General features: G+C 49.7%; 2 protein-coding genes across 3 annotated transcripts in view; one reads left to right on the top strand and one right to left on the bottom strand.

Moving 5' to 3' along the window:
- The window catches only part of LOC131418225 (ral guanine nucleotide dissociation stimulator-like), a 29,757-nt gene extending 16,581 nt beyond the window's left edge, over positions 1-13,176 (top strand). Inside the window, exons 2-5 of the mRNA XM_058562217.1 lie at positions 3,567-3,716; positions 4,282-4,348; positions 11,378-11,694; positions 13,051-13,176. Coding sequence (XP_058418200.1) covers positions 4,318-4,348; positions 11,378-11,694; positions 13,051-13,176 — 474 coding nt within the window. The 5' untranslated portion in view covers positions 3,567-3,716; positions 4,282-4,317. The remainder of the gene's footprint in view (positions 1-3,566; positions 3,717-4,281; positions 4,349-11,377; positions 11,695-13,050) is intronic.
- The window catches only part of LOC131418749 (ral-GDS-related protein-like), a 393,378-nt gene that overhangs the window by 186,618 nt on the left and 192,368 nt on the right, over positions 1-14,392 (bottom strand). The window lies entirely within an intron of this gene.

Below are 14,392 nucleotides of genomic sequence, written 5' to 3'. Positions count from 1 at the left end.
GCCTGGTTCCATGAGAGCTGTCTACAGCTGCTGGAACTGGCAGGTGGTGTGGTGAGCCATGGGCCTGACTTCCCAGTAGCCCTGAGGGAGCCTGATGCCATGGAATCTACCTGGGGTTGCTGGAGCCGGTAAGTGCTGCAGTGATCTGGGGTCCTGGGTTTGTGGGAGCCCACTGCGTGCCCTGTTGCGGAAGCTGCCTGTGGCTGTGGGTGCTGCCTGTGGCTGCCTGGAGTAGGCAGGAACTTGGGTGAGCAAGGGTCTGGATTCACCAGAGCCCACCAGGAGCCTGGTGCCAAGGACACCACTTGTGGTCACAGGAGCCACTTTGGGCTGTTTAAGATGGCAGCCCCTAGGCTGAGATGGGGCCCTGGGTTCCCAGGAGCATGGTGGGAGCCTGGTGTCAAGGATGCTGCTTGAGGCCACCAGAGCTGGCATGCTCCAGGGTGAGCCAGGGGCCTGGATTTGCAGAAGCCTGCAGGGAGCCAGCTAGGTCCACGGGAGTCAGCCTGGGGCTGGGGCAGGCTGGCTCAGGGGTCTGGTGAAGTCGGGCATTCACTTTACTCTCCTTTCGTTGGGAGGTGTTTGATTACTCATTCAGTCTGCTTGTTTGTTACTGGTCTGTTCAAGATTTCTGTTTCTCCATGATTTAGCCTTCATAGGTTGTTTCTAGGAATTTATCTATTTTGTCTAGGTTACCCAATTTGTGAGTGTACAGTAGTTCAGAATAGTCTCTTCTGATCTTTTTCTTTCTGAAGCATCAGTTGTAATGCCTCCTCTTTCATTTCTGATTTACTTTATTTGAGTCATCTCTCTTCTTTTTCCTCGATATTCTATCTAAGGGTTTGTCAATTTTATTTTTTTCCAAAAACTCAAGTCTTACTTTTATTGATCTTTCATACTCTCTTTCATTTTTTCCCTCTCTCTTTTTGGTGACTTCCATCCTTCTGCTAACTTTGGGTTTCATTTTTTCTTTTTCTAATGCTGTGCGTTGTAAGTCAGGTTGTTTCTTTGACATCTTTCTTCTCTTATAATGTACAAGATTATCACTACAAACTTTGCTCTTAGTACTACTTTTGCTGCATCCTGTAAGTTTTGGTGTTTTTATTTTTGTTTTTGTATTTCTGGAGCTATTTTCTAATGTCCGTTTTGATTTCTTCTTTGATCTAGTGGCTGTTTAAGAGTTTGTTGTTGAATTTCCATGTATTATGAATATTCCAGTTTTCCTTCTGTTATTGACTTCTAGTTTCATGCCATTGTATTTGGAAAAGATACTTGGTATGGTTTCAGTCTTCTTAATTTTGTTAAGACTTGTTTTGTGACCTAACACTTGATCTGTTCTGGAAAATAGTCCATGTGCCCTTGAGAAGAGAGTGCATTTTGTTGCTGTTCAGTAAAATGTTCTGTGTATGTCTGATAGGTCCATTAATGTTTTCATGTCTGCTGTTTCCTGATTTTCTGTCTGGATATTCTATCCAGTGTTAAAAGTGGGGTACTGATGTCTCCTCTATTTGCAAGTTATGTAACTGAGAAGGCTCTAATATTGAGACTATATAAAGATCTCCTGGAAGTCAATTATAAGAAACAAAGAAACCAATGAAAATGGGTAACCAACTGGAATAGACATGTCTCCAGGAGATACACAGATGGCCAATAAGCACTAGGTAGATGCTCAGTATCATAAATTATTAGGAAAATGCAAATCCAAAGGATAGTGTGATACTATTTCACACTCAAAATGAAGGCTATACTCAACATAATGGAAAATAACAAGTGTTGATAAAGATGTGGAGAACGGGAAACCCACATAACATTACTGGTGGGAAAGTAAAATGATGCAGCCACTGCAGAAAACAGCTTGGCATTTTTTAAAATCTTAAACCTAGAATTACCATTAACCTGGAGAGTCACATGGTAGGTATGTCCGAAAGAGCATTGGAAACATATGTTCAAAGAAACACTTGTCCATGGACATTCAAAGCAACATTATTCACAATGGTCCAAAGGTGAAACAAACCCAAATTTCTATCCAGTTACGACTGCATAAACCAAATGTGGCCTATGCATAATATAGGATATTATAGAGCCATAGAAAGGAATAAGATACTGCTACATGCTCAGCCATGGATGAACCTTGAAACGTGTGCTCACTGAAGCCGTCCACAAAGGCCACAGATAGCATGATGCCATTTGAATGCACTGTCCAGAATAGGCAAATCCATAGGGGGAGAAAACAGATGTGTTGTTTCCATGGGCTTGGGTTAGGAGAAAATAGTGCGAATGAGTATGGGTTTGTTTGGGGGTGTTGAAAATGTTCTGGAATTAGATAGTGGTGATAGCCACACGACATAATCATTGTACTAAAAGCCACTGAACTGTATACTTTAAAATGCTCTCAACGGTGTATTCTATGTTAAGCAGATTTTCCTGGATAAAAATTTTACAGTTTTTAAATTAATCAGGGTATTGATTAATTTTAATTTAGTTAATTTTAAGTTGGTTGGGATATTTAATAAGGGCAATTAATGGAGTTATTAGGGGTAGGGCATCTTGTAGCCAAGAGAGTAAACATCTGATGAGGGCTATAGAAACAAGTCCTGTGATTGTACAAGCAACAGTCTAAAATCCAGTCCGTTTCCATTGTCCCCAACTTGGAGAGACCAGCCATGAAAGTAGGTTAGTGATCTCAGGGGCCTTGGGTATCTGTTCAAGATTTGGGTAATATTATGCAATATTTTAACCTCTTGGGTCATCTGGTGGTGGTAGGTTTGGACTTGTGTGTTGATGTACATTCAGCAAGTGGTTCCAGGAAAGGCACAAACCCCTCCTTCCTTAGCTGGTATAGACACTCTAGGGCCAGGCCGTTTTCTAAAGCCATTTAGGCAAGAGACTCATGAGAGTGTTGTAAAAGGGCTAGGATAGGGTCTTACGGAGTTGTTGTCCATGTTGGGTTAAGGTTGTCGATACTTCTTGGTTGCCTCAGTTTCCTGATTTTGTGTGGGTAGGGCCACCGCACCTGTGCCCAGTCCAGTCAGTCAGTCCTAGTAGAACTGAACACCCAGTGCTATAGGACTGACAGTGTCTATATGGGTTGGTGGTAGCCAGTCAGGGCAGGAAACTCAGGGGAAGTTTCCTGCGACCTGAGGGAAGCAGTCTGAGAGACAGACAATGATGTATTGCAGAATATATCCTGGAGCAAGCTGCTCAGAGGGCTGGGGAAGAGAGAAGCTCACTGGGTGAGAGCCTTGTGATATCAGCCCACAGTAAAACCCAAATGTGGATGCTCCTGGTGTAAAGTATTCATTAGCGGTCTTGGAGGTAAAACCAGTAATTTGCATCCATTGACTGGTTACCTGTGCTATATGATTTCAGGGGGTATGGTTAAAGTGTTTGTGGGCCGAGGGATGTTTGTGCCTGGGCACAAAATCACCAGGGTGGCCTCGAAGGCTACCCCAAAATGACCCCTCAAGGAGCGGTTGGGGCAGAAAGTGGGGGGAGCATTTTGAAGGAAGCCTGGGGCAAAGATGATGTTGTTCGATGGAGTTGGCTACAACTGAGTCTCTCCGCAGGGTAAGCACTTCAGCTGGGGTACAATAGGTTATTGGAGGCCAAGTGACAGACCCTGCGACTCCTGATTCCCAGTGCACGGGCAGCCCTCTCAGCCCATTGGACATAAATGGTGGTGGTGTTTGTGAAGCATCTGGCTGGCAGTGTGGAAGGTATAGGGGACGTGTGGTGGGAGACGTCATGATACTGTCGGGAGGAGCTGTGTGTGAGATTACGGTGTTGGGGGGGAAGGACTGGAGGCAGGTGCAGTGGGTGTGTGACCAACAATGGTCAGTGAAGGGACAGCCGGGGGGTAACTGGGGAAAGCAGGGACCAGCAGAAGTCATGTGTTTAAAACAAGACACCAGGCCCAAATGGAGCCGCTTAGGCTAAGCCCCATGTCAACAAGCTGAGACTTAATTAGACTTTTGGCCCTCCCAGGAATGGAATCTTAAACCAGTCAGTGGGGGATCGCCTGATGAGCAGCAGGTAGGTCATCTTCCTGATGGAGCCCTGCCATCCCCTAAAGGAAGGTAACCTTGCAGTAACCAACCCGCTGTTGTGTCTAGTGTAACTTCCTTGTTCCTGCTCCCTTCTGCCTATAAAAGTCCTTCATGTTGTCCAGCTCCTTGGCGCTCCTTTCTCTCTGCTAGACTGGATGTTGCCTGATTCATGAATTGTTGAATAAAGCCAATAAGATGTTTAAAATTTACTCAGTTAAATTTTGTTTTGTAACAGTTTGGTGGCAGCAGTGGGATTCAAAGGACTCATCTGATGGCTTCGGAGATGAGAAACACAGGCATTGGTACCTGCAAAACCTTTGAGGTCTCCATCTTTTTCGCTGTTTCTGAGGGCCGTGGGTAAGTTCCTCTCGGATCTGAGATCCACTGTCTTTGTGTTGAGCTCCCGATCTAACTGGCATTTCAGTCCAGGGTCAATGGGTCAGTCTAGACTGACAAGATGCTCTAAGAGAGCATCAGTCTTAGCCCTTGGTTAGTCCACAGTCCCCATTTGTTGGGGTCTGCTGGTTGAGTCTGCAGGCCCCTTGTGTTAGGGTCTGCTAGTTCAGTCCGTGGTTCTTGCTAATGGAGAGGAGTGGAAGAAATGTGTGCTCCATGCACACCCAGTCCTTGAAAACTTCCCACGTGCATTTTACATGCATTTTGCCTTCTGTTGACTGTCGATGGGTTCTAAGGAAATGGTGAAGGCACAGTGAGGAGGAATTGTGGGTTTCTGCATGACTACCTCGAGCACTCGTCAACCTGAACAACCGCCCGGCACTACCAGAACTGAAAGACATCCCATCACCATGGATTGGAAGACTCCTTATTGTGATGGTGTCAATATTATCCAAAGAGATCAACAAATGCAGTGCAGTCCTTATCAAAATCTCAAGGACATTTTGTGCTGAAATAGAAAAAAAACCCATCCAAAAATTCTTATGGAATCTCAAGTAAGTCCAGATACCCAAAACAATCTTGAAAGGAGGTACTAAGTTGGAGGACTCATTCTTTCCTGATTGAAAACTTACTACAAATCTACAATATCGGAACAACATTGTCATGGCATAAAGACAGACATGTTGACCAATGGAAACAGAATTGAGAGCCCAGAAATTAACCCTCACCCATATGACCAAATGATGTTTGACAAGGGCGCGAAGATTATTCAATGAGGAAAAGACAGTCTTTTCAACAACTTGTGCTGGAAATTGTGGATATCTACATGCAAAAGAATCAACTTGGACCCTTATCTAACACCATATACAAAGCTTAATTCCCAGTGGATCAAAGACCTAAATGTAAGACTATAATAGCCTTAGAAGAAAACATAAGACAAAACTTGACAAAATAGGATTTGGCAATGATTTCATGGATATGACACCAAGGAGCAGGCAATAAAATAAGAAGATACACAAGCTGGACTTCATGGATATTAAAAAGTTTTGTGCCTCAAAAAACATTATCAACAGAGTAAAAGCACAACCCACAGGATGGGAGACCATATTTGCAAACCATGTATCTGACAAGGGCTTACTATCCAGAATAAATAGGGAACTCCTAAACTCAACAATAAAAAACAAACAACCCAAATCAGAAATGAACAAAGTACTTGAATAGACATTTCCTCAAAGAAGATCTGCAAGTGACCGATAAGCTTATGAAAAGATGCCCAACGTCAGTAATCATAAGGGAAATGCAAAGCAGAAACACAGTGAGAGACCACCTCACATTCATTAGGATGACATCTATCAAAAAAAGAAGAAAAAGAGTAGAATCAGTGTTGGCCAAGATGTGGAGAAGTTGGAACCCTTGTGCACTGTGGCAGGAATATAAAATATATAGTTGCTGTAAAAATCAGTATAACAATTCCTAAAAAAAATTAAAAATATAATTACATAGGATCCAGCAATTCCACTTGTGGGCATATACCCCCGCCCAAAACAGTTGAAAGCATGTTTTCAAAGACATATTTCAGCACCCATGTTCATAGCATCATTATTCACAACAGCTAAAACATGGAAGCCACCCAAGTATTGTAACCGAGGAAGGGCTCGCTGCCCAATGCACCCCTTAAGCCAAACATGGGATACCCACTCTTGTAGAAGGGAAAAAGCTGTATTACGTGGTTGGCCAGCAAGGAGACAGCAGACAAAGGTTAAATCTTTCTCCCCGATGGGCTGTTGAAAAGGGCTTTTTAAGGGCAAAGCAGCAGGTGCAGGAAGGTTGGGGGCAGTCCTAGGCATTTTCTGCAAGCGCAGAAGATTTTCATGTTCTGTCATACATCCCCCGTTCGAAAGGCGGTGTCCTTAACATCATCGACAGGGGAGTTCTTGGTCCCCCAGGTCATTCTCCAGTCACTTGTGCACTCGTGGTTTGAGTCTTGCCAGCCATCTTGTGGTCTCGTTGGCTCAAACCAGTTGAAACTTGCTCAAGGAGCAAAAACGGAGTTTCTGAAAAAAACAACTCACGGCCCAAGATTAGATCCTTAGTAAACATCATATGAGACGTGCCTTAAGAAAGGAGTCTCCAGGGGACAGTTGATGAAAATCGGGCTGGGGCCCCATTTTATTTTGGGCTTGCTTTTGGGCCCGGTTATGGTTTCTGTCCAGGGATGTATGGATATGCAAAATGTGGTATATACATACAAAGGCATATTATTCATCCTTAAAAAAGGAAGTAAATTCTAAGATATGGCACACCATGGATGAACCTTCATGATATTACTCTAAATGAAATAAGCCAGTCACAAAAATACAACCTTGTGTGATTTCCCTTCTATGAGGTTCCTGAAGTCGCTAGATTCAGAGAGACAGAAAGTAGAATGGTGTTTGCCAGGGGCTGGGAGGAGGAGGAATGGGGGGTTATTCATGAATGGGTATAGAGTTTCAGTTTTGCAAGAGGAGAAGAGTTCTGAAGATGGATCGTGGTGATGATTGCACAGCAATATTAATGTCTTCAATACACTTAAAGCGTACTTAATGTATCTATGGGGCCTGATGACTTGTCCTGGCCGAGCACATGTTTGTGCTGTTGCACATCTTACCCTTCACTGTACAGTTGGTAAACTGGCCCAGGAAGAGGCAGGTACTGGCCCAGACCACGGGAGGTAGTCCGGGTCCCGAAGACTAGAGAGAGCTCCAGCTTCCTTGGCCAAGGCTCCACCCCTTCCCTCAGGTTTCCTTTGGCAATGAGAGGCATTAAGATCCTAGGGGATTGCTGCCCACCCTTCTCCATATGGGGTCATTTTCCCCTCATCATCGCATGTGCACAGGCACCCCCACTCTCACTGACTTCTCATGTGGGGACCACGGAGGTGCAGTCAAGAAAGAGCTGACACCGGGGAAGTGACAGGAGGCAAGAGGGAGAGAGGTTGCAGGCAGCTCTCCCACGGGGCAGTAACATCCGTTCTCCTAGATACGTGTCCAGGGGCGCAGAGATGGGCAGAGGAATGTGTAAGGTTCCTAGGTTTCTACCTGTTCCAGACCCATCCCTGGCCCAGCCTGGGGAGCACAGGACTGGGGTCCTGCAGTCCACCTCTGCGGGCACCCAGAACTGTGATGAGCCCATCCTCCCCTAGTGTAGGCATTGGGAACAGGAGAGAAGACCTCAATGAGGGTCCTTCTATATAAAGTGGAGTGCATCCCGCAGGTGACTCCAAGCGTTCCATGTGCTTGCAACATGTCTGTTGGAGTGGGTTCTCCGTCGATGACCTACTGTCATCAATGCTGAGAAAATGCTTTCCACCCCCTGGAGATCCTTTAGAACTGAGGAGGCTTGGGGGCTTGGGTGGATGAGAACTGGGGATAAGGAAGAAGATGCTAGAGCACTGGACACCAAGTCCAGAGTCCAGGGAGAAGACCAGTCCTTGTTGGACCGTCGGGGCCCTCATCTGGAGGGAGGGGAGATTCATTGTCCTGGTTGAGGTTGGATGCCTCAGGAGTGAAGAGGACACCTGGTGCAGGACAGCAAGATGGGGGGAAAGGTAGGCTCCCGAGATTGCTCCCACTCCCTCGAAGCCGACAGGTCCTGCTCCTTTACCCCTGGGACCCTGGAGAGCCTCTGCCTTGAGGACACCTGAAGAAAAGTTCCTTTCTGTTTGGTGGAGTTTTGGCAAGGGCTGCAGTGCTAGTGCTGGCCACCAGGAGGCAGGCAACCTCTTGTGTCAGTGGTTGCCAGTGAGTTTTTGTTTTTATGTTTTTTCAGTTCTACTGAGACATACTTGATATACAGCACTGTGCAAGTTAACACTGCTGTGTCGTATATTTGAAAGTTGCTAAGAGAGTAGATCCTAAAACTTCTCATCACCAGGAAAAAAGCTTTTATTTCTGTTTCGTGATGGATGTTAACTAACCTTATTTTGGTAACCGTTACATAATATATATATATCAAGTCATTCTGCTGTAAACCTGGAATTTACACAGTGTCCACTGAACTTTTCTTGAGCACCTGGAGCAGCGAAGAGTCAAGCAGAGGTCTTTCTGGCTGTCCCCCTGCCTCAGAAACAACTTGCACCTCCTCTTACTAGTGTTCATCTCCACAATCAAAATTGGTCATAAGCAGGGGGAGGGGTGCAAGAGCTTCCCATGTACTGATTCAGCAACTGTGCACTGAGCACTCACCCTGTGCTGGGTGCCCTGGTGGGCCGAAGCGCAGGATGAAAATGACCAAGTGGTCCCTGCCCGCCAGGAGCTCACAATCTAGAGGAGAAAGGGACAAAAGCAAAGACATGAGAAAGAAAAGAGCAAGTGCTGTAGAGAAACACAGCAGGGGGTTGTGAGGGAGGGCTGGGGGTCACTGGTAGGAGGGTCTGAAAGGCCTCACTGGGGTGACATTTGCTGGGACCAGAATAACAGGGGGGAGACAGCCCTGCATGAGCCTGGTAGCAGTGTGTCAGGGAGAAGGTGCGACTGATGCAGAGTCTTGCAGGCAAGAGTGAGTTTGGCCGGAAGAGGTTAGAAAGGTGGCCAGTGTGGCTGGAGGGAGCCTGGGAGGAGAGAACAGGAGCTGGGGTGGAAGGTAGGGCCAGGGCCTGGTGGGCTGTGTCAGTTACCTTTCCCTCTCTGACTTCATTGCCGCAACCTTGCATTTCAAAACTACAAATGTTGACTATCTCACAATTTGTGTGGATCAGCAATCAGGCAGGTTTTAGCTGGGCGCCTCTGCCTCAATGAGTTTAACAGGTTGGGGCTTTGGCCTCAACTGAGGCTCCACGGGGGGAGGACTGGCCCCCAAGTTCACTCTCAGCCTTCAGGGTTCAGTTTGAACTGAGAGCCTGAGTTCCCTTCTGTCTGTTGGCCTGGGCACTCCCTTGCTTCTCTCCTCGATGGGCCTCCACATTGGGCAGTCCCAAAACACCGGTATTTGATTCCTCAGTTCCAGGGATTCGACAGAGAGAGAGAGACACGGAGTAAGTGGAAGTGAGAGACTTTTTTAGTTAAAATCTAGACAAGACATCCCGTCACTTTGGCTGTTATTATGTTCAGAAGCCAGTGACTAACCACTTAGTGGTTCCACGGGGAGGTGTATAACATGGGTGGGGCTTACTGGGTACCACTGTGGAGGCTGTCCACCTCATAGGCCAAGATGAGGCTCTTGGATCTGATTCTACATAAAGCAGCAAACAATTGAATGGTTTTATGCCACAGTATGGCAATATCTGAATTTCCATTAGTTTCTACCCCCTCATGATGCTGACCTGAAAATGAGGCCAAGTTGGATGTGACTGTCCCAATATCACATTCCTGGAACCCAGGCCTATTTTGAGTGGTGTTCTGTGCTGCGTGTCACCCCTCATTATTATTCTTCCATCTCTAAGTTTGGGCCTTAGGTACAAGTGACACTAGCCCACAGGGGTAATAGATATTATCTCATATACACTGGGTGACGTCCCTAGGAAGTAGATTCTAGCCTGATCCCCATGGTACAGGTTTGGAGACTGGGGAGGACCTGAGAGGCACAGTGACTTTCCCAGGATGCAGAACTGGTAAGAAAAAGGAGGTCTGCCTTCATCTCTGTCTCCTCAAAGCTAGGACCCGAGTGAGGTTTCCAGGGAGCTGTGGCTAGGGCTGTGTGGGCTCCTTGTGTACAGTTCAGGAGATGACATGGGGGAGGAGGGTGAGCAGCCTGGGGGCAGGGGGCAGCTCTGGGCAAGTCTGATTGAGGGAAGGGGCCCAGGTAATGGAATCTTGAAAAATGACCTCACTTCTTTGGTCATAGACCTCAACAGATCTTAGAACTCTGGTAACCAGGCACCCACAGACCCCCATCCAGCTCACTTGACTGGCGACAGTCAGCAGACAAAGATGTTTAGTTGTTGTGTCCCGATTTTTGGAAGATCTGGCTCAAAAAAGCCCAGAAAGAGAATCTTTTTCGTCGTTGCCGACGTTGGCTCAGCCCTCATCCCCGATGCCTCTGGGCATCTGGCAGGAGGCAGCGAAAGATAACAACAGGGCAGCCCAGGAAAGGCTAGTGCAGGCCAGGACACAACTGTGATCCCACCTGATCAGCCCCACACTCCTTGCCCCTCTTCGTGTGTGTGTGTGTGTGTGTGTGTGTGTGTGTGTGTGTGCATGTGTCTGTGTGGAGGGGGGAAGGCAGGGCATGAGGGGTGGGTCATTCCTAGGCAGGAGCTGGTAGTTCGGTGTCGGAAGCCTGGTGGGTCTGTCATGTTCATACAGGGTCATGGCTGGCAGCGTGACAAGGTGAGCTCCTCTTCTCATATGTTACCGAGCCCTAGAGGTTTCATCTCTTTCCCTCCCTGACCACAGTTCTTTGCAGGGATGCCCCCTGTGCCTGAACTGAGGAGCAGACTTTCTCTTGGGGGTCGGCCCCAGTGGCAGTGTGCAAGCAGCCCCTGATTCCTTCTGGCCCAGCTCCCGGGCAGTCTTTGCAGAACTCCACTCAGGAGGTCGTCGAGGAGCTGCCCAATGGTTTCGACTCCACCAACTCACTAGACAAGGGGCAGGTGCACGAGGCCACCCGCACCATCCAGTGCTGCTCTGAGATGAGAGCAGGAGCAGAGGGTCTCCACACTCAGGACCTTGAGATGCCGGGCTTGGACCAGAACTAGGGAGAGACCAGACTGGGGCTGTCCCTTTTTCAAGCTAAAGGGGATGTACATGCAGGTCACCTTGCCTGCTTAGGAGATGAGCTGCTGTGACCCTCTTTCCCTTGCCCGGTGTGAGCTTCTGGAGGCCACTGAGGCAGAGCCAGAGGGTAAGGCGGCCTGCAGGCTGGGTATTCCCGGAAGGGAAGTGGGATCTTTCCTGTGTTTGGAAGGACACGTGGAAAGTCAGCTATGTGGGTGAACCTTTCTCTTTATCCCGCTGCAGCGCCAGCTGCAGAGCTCCAGCCGGCGGCAGAAGCAGGGCAGTGGACAGTGGTGGAGGTAGAGCTGGCTCCAGCTCCGTCAATACCACCCCCTCTAGCGCTGGAGCCAGCGTCCCCTCCATCAGCAGTGTTGGAGCTGGAGCAAGGGCCCACGTCGGCTCCAGCAGGAGTGGGAGCTGCTGAGCTGGAGTCACCTGGACCATCATTTCTAGTGGGAAGTCCATCTCCACCTGTGGCCATTAAGGAGGATGAGAAGAAGCCTAACTTCACGGCCTTCCCTCCTAAGCTGGTGGCGGAGCTGTTGACCGTGATGGATGTGGTGAGCAGCTGGGCTCTCAGGGCGGAGGGGCAGGCCTTCCCTCTGCCATCAGTGCCCCAGACCTGATCCGGACTCCTATGACCTGGGCCCAAATCCTGGTGCTCCCCCTTACCAACCGTACGACCTGGGCAACTTTCTGAACCCCCAAGGCTTTGCTGTCCACCTGCAGACCGTAGAGGTGGACACTAACAGGACCTGCTGCACAGAGTGGCTGTGCCGGCTCCATGAGGTAGAAGAGATGGAAAGCTGCGCGGGGCCTGGCCCATCAGTGGGGGAGGGGAACTCACTGTGTGCAGCCAGGTCACTGGTGACCCAACCGGCTGCTCAGGAGGCTCAACAGCCTCAGCATTTATTAGAGACCTGATGTGTACTTCACTACAAGGGAGACAGACAGAGCCTGTGGTTGTAGCTGCCGCAGGGGAATGTGCATCAGAATCGGAGTGGGACCAGAGGGGGCATCAGGGTGGTGGAAGATGCCCCCTTGGGATGAGCCTAGTTGAGCCACCGTCTGGAGCTTGGAGTTAGCCAGGACGGGCTGGGTGCAAATGCCCCCTCCCTTCCCTGCCAGTATTGGGTCCTGGGTCATCCTGTGCTGGGTGCCTGCAGTGGACAGAGAAGAAAACCCAGGGACTCTCACAAGGCTCAGACCACATCCTGAGCTTCCTGAGCTCCAGCTCTAAACCGTGACCCCTGTGCGGCACTTTGGGGGTGGTAGACACGGAGCTGGGGTGTGGCAGGGCTGGGTGACACTCCCCCTGTTCCCCAGGAGCTCTTCCGGAAGGTGGTACCCTCTCAGTGCCTGGGATCCACCTGGGGCAAGAGGAACAAGCCCGGCAATGAGCACCTGGCACCCACCGTCCGAGCCACCGTTGACCACTTCAGAAGGGTGGTCAGCCTCGTCGTCACCACCTGCCTCGGGGACCCGAGCATGACGGCCCAGGACAGGGCGAGGGTGGTGGAACACTGCATCCAAGTGGCCCAGGTGTGCTGCGGGAGGCCCAGTGGAGCCCCTCTCTGGAGCCTTGGGAACGGCCTCTCCACCTTTATCAGCTCCCAGGATTGCAGTGTGTGGTCTAAGCCCCTGCACAGTCCCTAGGCCTTTCCTTCCAGGGGCCCGCTGACCTTGACTCCAGGTCCCAGTGGGAGGATGCTCACTTCCTCCCTGGCTCCTTCCCTGGGTTGAGCTAAAATCCTCCTCCCTGTGAGTGTTACTCTCTGGGTCCTAAATGTGCCCTTCTGGGGCTCCCTGAGCATCTGTCTCATCCAGGAGGAGAGATTTAAATAGAAGGGGACTGAAGCTAGAGCAAGCGGGTCTCCAGCACCCCACCTCACAGCTCATTCTCTTTCCTTCCCCAGGAGTGCGAGATCCTGAAGAACTTCTCCTCACTCCGTGCTGTCATCTCTGCTCTGCAGAAAACCTCCATAAGCCACCTGAAGAACAAGTGGGTGGATGTTTCCCAGTGGGTAGGCCCCTCTCCATAGGAGGACCAGGGTGGATGGGGGATCTCTCGTATGTCTGCCATTGCCCCCTCAGTCACGTGGGAACTCCTGGGAGGCAGCAAATGCTGGGGACAGGGCCTGGGCCTCGGTGGGGGGTCTCTAAGCCTCCCGGGGTCCTTAGTGCACCAGTTCTGCTTCAGGACTCAGTTTCCCTAAATGCCAGGGTTGAGCCACATTGGAGATTTTCAAGTGTTTATGGCAACAGAACTCTATGCCCAGTTGAAACTCAAAGTGGTCAAACAGAGGTGCTCTGTAGAGCTGGGGAATGGAGACCCCAGTGACCAACAGGAGAGCCCCCGCCCAGTCCCACGAGACTTTAGCGCTCAGAGGAACCCAGTGAGAACACTCCTCCAGGCAGGTTGCATCTCTTGGGTTTGCAAAGAAAAGGGATTTGCACTCAGACCCCTCTCATTATCCCCCAATTTATCCTTCCTTCTTTCCACTCCCCTCAGGGAGAGCTCAGAAAAACTTAAGGAGCTCTATAGCCATGACAAGTCCTTGAGAAGAGAATTGATGACCAAGGTAGAGTGGAGGCTGGAGGTCTGGAAAGAGAGGAGGGGTGAGGGGGAAAGGGGGACTGGGCAGGCTGTGGTTTTGATAGTTTCTCACTTGAGAAACTATCCCCAGGCTGGGGAAGCTCAGAGCTGCCTGATGGCACAGCTGCGTGAGGTTTTATCTAAGCTGGACTCAGCCTCTCCGTCCCATGCTGCCCATGGGGGAGAGAGATGTCGGGTCCCCCCAAGTCAGGCAGCACATAAGTGGCTGAGCAGTCCCCTCTGCCTGAGGCCTCAGCCTCCATGTCTGTCATCAGAGAGGATCCCTCAGCCTCACCCCCCTGTCCTCCTCCTCTGGAGCCCAGAGCCCAGCCTAGGTCCAAGTCCTGTTTTCTCTGCATGCCCGGCCCCCTCTGGGGACCTGGCAGTCGTGCACCATGAGAAGGGGTGGGCATAGAGGGCCAGTCAGGCTGGGGGGCTCTGATGGACTCTGGCTGTCTGCCTTCCAGGGGAATGAGATCAACCTTGAGAAAAGGACTGAGGTGAGCAGCTGTGGCCCTCCCTGCAGGGGAGGGGAAGGAGGTGGAAATCAGAGACCCTCTGGGCAGAACAGTCCCTGGCTCCACCCCCAGTATCTTAGATTGAGAGGAAGAGTTTGATAACAGAGAAGAGGGAGATCCATCCAATTGGCAGGTGAGTTGAGG

This window comes from Diceros bicornis, chromosome 19, assembly GCF_020826845.1.
Source record: "Diceros bicornis minor isolate mBicDic1 chromosome 19, mDicBic1.mat.cur, whole genome shotgun sequence".
NCBI lineage: Eukaryota > Metazoa > Chordata > Mammalia > Perissodactyla > Rhinocerotidae > Diceros > Diceros bicornis.
This window is presented reverse-complemented; position numbering and strand designations above follow the sequence as displayed.